This window comes from Cajanus cajan, chromosome 10 (assembly GCF_000230855.2).
Source record: "Cajanus cajan strain Asha chromosome 10, NIPB_CcT2T_4, whole genome shotgun sequence".
NCBI lineage: Eukaryota > Viridiplantae > Streptophyta > Magnoliopsida > Fabales > Fabaceae > Cajanus > Cajanus cajan.
Window position 1 is genome coordinate 17,070,520 of NC_138526.1, and position 5,464 is coordinate 17,075,983.

Here is a 5,464-nt window from a genome sequence, read left to right on the forward strand (position 1 = left end):
AAAAAAGATATATTTTTTATATTAATATTTATATAATTTTATCAAAGTTCTATAATTTAAAAGTTACTTTTATATTTTTAAAAATTTGTTTTAAAAAATATATAAATATGATCATATTTTTAAGACTAATATCTAAAAGATGTTCTATAGATGGCTTCCTAGAGGATCTCTCTACTAAAGCATTGGAAAGAAAAGTGGTGGGTGCTAGTGGTTACAGAATCTCGAGAGAGGTGCAGATTTTCTTCTCCTGCTCAAACCAAATTGTCTATGATCTTAAATTGGGCCATGAAATGAAAGCAATCCGAAATAGGCTTGATGATATTGCTAAAATCAAGATTACATTGAACTGACGGCCCTATGCAGACTCCTATTGCATATAGGGACACAGAAAAACTTGTTCTTTTCTAAAACAGGCATGTGAGAGAATTATTATTATTTTATTATACTGAATTTCTAATTGGCTCACTCCACTTAGTATATAAGTATTATATTCCATCTTCATTATTCAACAATCGTGCACAACTGTTCCTTTTGTACACTCCTTTTTCCAAAGCAGGTTAGTCTCTCCCTCTCTCTCTAACTGCGGTATTGAATCCCTAAGGTGTCTTTCCTTTTGTAGAAAGCAACATTGAACTTCATGATAAAGCATTGATGATTGAACCTGACATCATTATTCTAAAATTTTCTCTCTCAATTCCAACATGTATACACCCATTTAATTTCCTTTGTTTATTCTAATTTTGGTTGCTCACTTATGTTCTTGTCTGACTTCTTAGGTCAATGGTTTTTCTACAATATGATTCATAACAGAATATAAGGATGGACATATTTGGATAAATTTTTCTAAAAATACTAACAGCATAAGAAAATCTGATGAAAAAAATGAAATTAAATTAGCATAAACTAAACTTAGTTTATCCATAAGTTAAAAAAAAAAAAAGTTTTTGAAGAAGCTAATATGAGTTCTTCAACAAATTAACTTATTTATAAGTTAATTTTAGCTTATCAAAAAGTTAATTTCATTTCTCCTTTCTATTTTTCTCTCTTGTGAGTATTTTTAGAGAAGTTTATATAAATGCATGTTTGATTTATGTAGTGGACCTCACTAATTGAACAAAGGCTTGATTTGTTGCTTTGGTAAATTATTTGATCCCTAATATTATTGTTACTAATGCTTGTACAAAACTTCATTTGGCAAAGAATGGAAGCCATTGCTGGGATCATTTTACAAAACTTGAACACGTTAGCTCAAGAGGAGTTTGGAATCATTTGGAATCTCAAAGATGATGTAGAACAAATGAAGAGCACTGTGTCCGCGATAAAAGCTGTACTCCTGGATGCAGAGGCAAAGGCCAACAACCTTCAAATTAGTAATTGGATGGAGGAGCTGAAAGATGTACTTTATGATGCAGATGACTTGCTAGATGATCTCTCTACTGAAGCTTTGAAAAGAAAACTGATGCGTGGCAACAAAATCTTGAGAGATGTACAGATTTTCTTTTCCCACTCAAACCAAATTGTCTATGGATCTAAATTGGGTCATGAAATTAAAGCAATCCAGAAGAGGCTAGATGTTATTGCTAAAAACAAGATTACATTGCAATTGACTGACCGCCCTATGGAAACTCCAATTTCATACAGGGAGCAAAGACAAACTTACTCTTTTGTGAGTAAAGATGAAGTCATTGGGAGAGAGGATGAAAATGAACTTCTTAAAAGTTATTTACTAGACACCAATGTTACAGACAATGTTTCTGTAGTTCCCATAGTTGGGATTGGAGGACTAGGTAAGACTACGCTTGCTCAACTTGTTTACAACGATCATGCTGTCCAACGCCGTTTTCAACAAAAAATGTGGGTGTGTGTCTCAGATGAATTTGACATAAAGAAAATAGCTCAAAAGATGATGGGGAATGACAAGAATAGCGAGATTGAGCAAGTACAACAACATCTCAGAAGCATGATTCAAGGGAAGAAGTATCTACTTGTGCTGGACGACGTGTGGAATGAGGATCGTGAATTGTGGCTAAAATTGAAGAGCTTGATCATGGAAGGAGGTAAAGGGAGTATGATAATTGTGACAACACGTAGTAGGACCGTGGCAAATATAATGGGCACACATCCACCTCTTTTCTTAAAAGGTCTAGATTTAGAGAGATCTTGGAAGCTATTCTCTCAAGTTGCTTTTGATGGGGGCAAAGAACCAAATGACAGAGAGTTGTTAGCCATAGGAAGGGATATTGTTAAAAAATGTGCTGGGGTTCCCCTAGCCATAAGAGTTATTGGCAGCCTCTTGTATTCTCGGAACTTGGGCCGGAGTGATTGGCTATATTTTAAGGAAGTTGAGTTTTCAAAGATAGATCAAGAGAAGGACAAAATCTTTGCAATCCTGAAACTGAGTTATGACCACCTTCCTTCATTTTTGAAAAACTGTTTTGCTTATTGTTCATTGTTTCCAAAAGGTTTTGAGTTTGACAAGAAAACGCTCATTCAATTATGGGTAGCTGAGGGGTTCATTCAACCATCAAATGACATTAGATATGAAGAAAATGTTGGTCATGAGTACTTCATGAATTTGCTTTCAATGTCACTTTTCCAAGATGTGACTATAGATGATTATGGTGATATAAGTACCTGTAAAATGCATGACCTGATACATGATCTGGCACAGATAGTGGTTGGGAAAGAGTATGCCACTGTTGAAGGAATAAAAGAAAACATTGGAAACAGAACACGTTATTTGTCATCTCGAACCACGTTACATTTTGCAGACACATCATCATCTTCCTGCACTTTAAGGACTCTTCTTGTGCTTGGACAGAAACGTTTTGAAAGCAACAATTTTGATCGGTCACATTTTCGTTTTCTTTTAAGCATAAAGTGCTTACGGGTGTTAACACTTTGTGGGTTGGATATTATAACAATTCCAAAGAGTATTAAAGTGTTGAAGCATTTGAGATATCTTGATCTTTCAAGGAATCATTTTCTGGTAAATCTTCCACCGGAGCTTACTAGCCTATATAACTTGCAAACTCTAAAACTTTCTCAATGTTTTAAACTCAAAAAATTACCATCAGATATGAACGAAAGTCTCAGGCATCTTGAATTGAATGATTGTGGGGAATTGACATGTATGCCAAGTGGGTTGGGACAGTTGACCAATCTTCAAACACTGACACATTTTTTGTTGGACTGTGGAGGCAGAAGGGGTAATATAAGTGAATTGCGTGGGCTAAACAGCCTCACAGGAAAATTGGAAATTAGATGGTTGGATTCCCTGCGAGAGCATGCTGCAGTGGTTGAGTCATCAAAGGTACTTGTTGAGAAGCAACATCTTCAAGAATTGGAATTACGATGGTGGAATGATGGAAAAGAGATTAGCGAATGGCCATCATGGTGGGGGGGTGGTATTGCAGAACCACATTTGCAAGAAAAAGAAAACAAGAGGTGGTTGGAAGATGAGAAGATTTTAGAAGGGCTGCAGCCACATGACTCAATTAAAAAAATAGTAATAGATGGATATTGTGGCAAAACGTTACCAGACTGGATAGGGAATCTCTGGTCACTCAAGAGTCTTGAAATCAGAAACTGTATTGATTTGATATCACTACCTGAAGGAATTCGCAACCTATCTTTACAGCGACTTTACATATATAATTGCTCACCAGTGCTAGAAACAAGGTGTGCAACAATAAATGGTGAAGACTGGCCAAAAATAGCTCACATTCCAGCTGTTTTGGTTTGGAAAGGGGGGAGTCCCTTATCAACAAAGCGTGGATCACCAGAGAGACCAATGACCCCATAGAAGAGTGGGGAGCATCAAAGGCAAAGAAAACACAGAGCAGGAGCTGGAGGTTGATGCAGATTCTATTGCTGACATGTTCCTGGATAAGAAGTCACTTCCATCTCTACACTAAGTTTGCTTTTACAGTTTCTCTTATATGTTGCTATTTTGTCTCATTTTGATGTACCTTGAGATACATAGTGTGAGCTTCCTTCATGTTAGATTTAAGGTCAAAAATTAAGTTTGAGGTTGTAATATCTCTATGAAGTACTTGGAAGCAAACATTAGTTTAAAGTTTGGAGTGAGAGTTGAACCAATATTAGCCTACTTATATCATTATTAATATATTTTTTTTTACATTTCCTATATTATTTTGTGCTCTAGATTGCTGTTATTGAGATCAAGCTCCTTTTTGTTGAAAATTTAATGGCAGTAAAATGTAAGAGGAAATTGTTTTTAGATTGACATGTCTGCCACATGGGTTGGGACAGTTGACTAATCTTCAAACACTAACATTTTTTATTGGATTTTAGAGTGATATTAGAAATGACATGAATGATATGTGGGTTAGAACAGTTGAGACACACTTTTTTACTGGATTGTAGGGGTAGAAGTGAATTGAGTGGGCTAAACAGCCTTAGGAGTTTAGAAATTAAATGGTTAGATTCCCTGCTAGATATTGCTGTAGAGGTTGAGTCTGCAAATGCACTTCTTTAGAAGCAACATCTTCAAGAATTATAATTACAGTGGCATGATGAGGATGTTAGAGAATCACCATTATAGTGGGAGGTAGAAGGTAGAGAGGGATTCACCACTTCTTTTGGGGAGGAGGGTAAAGAATCACAATTATTGTGAAGGATCCTATTGCAAACAGACAGTTAGATGAACAAGCAGACAACAAAATGTTGAAGGATGAGAAGATATTACAAAGCCAGAAGCCACATCACTATATTAAAAGACTAGTAGTAATAGATAGATATTGTGGCAAAAGTTTATCATAATGGATAGGGAATATCTCGTCACTTTTTTGAGTCTTGAAATTAGCAATTGCAATGGTTTGAAACCTCGAATCCTTTCACCATCTGCTCTCAGGTATATCACTTGAGTATCCACTTATCCAATTTCCGGTATATTCTCAATTTCATGTCCTCTGGCCTCCATAATCTATTCACTAGGCTTCCCGGAAAGCTTAAAAATCCACCCCTATCATTTGACTTATTTTGCACTTAAACATCCTCATTCAGTGTCCATTCTTCTCTTCCCTCTAGCCTCACTCTTATTCTGCATATGACTTATTCTGTGATGAATGCATAAAAGACAGGAACCATTTATATTTGAGTGATTGAGTCAATCACAATTTTCTAGCAATGAATGAATGATTCATATTTTGCTTGTGTTAAAGAGGTAATTTTCTCTTCACTTGTCTAAATTTTTCATTTAAGTTCTGAATCTGTGATGATATTTATGTTTTTCTACACTTTTGTGGCTTTATTTATTTACATCATGTATATTTATTTTCTGATTTTGGAATTTGGATTGATGGTTCCGTTGCTTCAAGAATTATGAGCTGTTTGTTTTTGCTGCCATATATTATGTATCTTAGTTTCCCAATCTTTTTTTCCCTATAGATTGTAATAGCATTGTTTCTTTAAGTTAATACTTAAGTGGGATAGAAACTCA

General features: G+C 35.3%; 1 protein-coding gene across 1 annotated transcript; it reads left to right on the top strand.

The window, feature by feature from the left end:
* Positions 1 to 440: 440 nt before the first annotated feature.
* On the top strand, positions 441 to 5,464 carry LOC109809466 (putative disease resistance protein RGA1). Its single transcript, XM_020372790.3, has 2 exons — positions 441 to 556; positions 1,201 to 5,464. The coding sequence occupies exon 2, from the start codon at positions 1,202 to 1,204 to the stop codon at positions 3,803 to 3,805; it is 2,604 nt and encodes an 867-aa protein (XP_020228379.1). The 5' UTR covers positions 441 to 556; position 1,201; the 3' UTR covers positions 3,806 to 5,464.

Excerpts from the sequence above, each read along its gene's own strand:
- LOC109809466 (XM_020372790.3), top strand. The coding sequence starts at position 1,202 with ATGGAAGCCATTGCTGGGATCATTTTACAAAACTTGAACACGTTAGCT.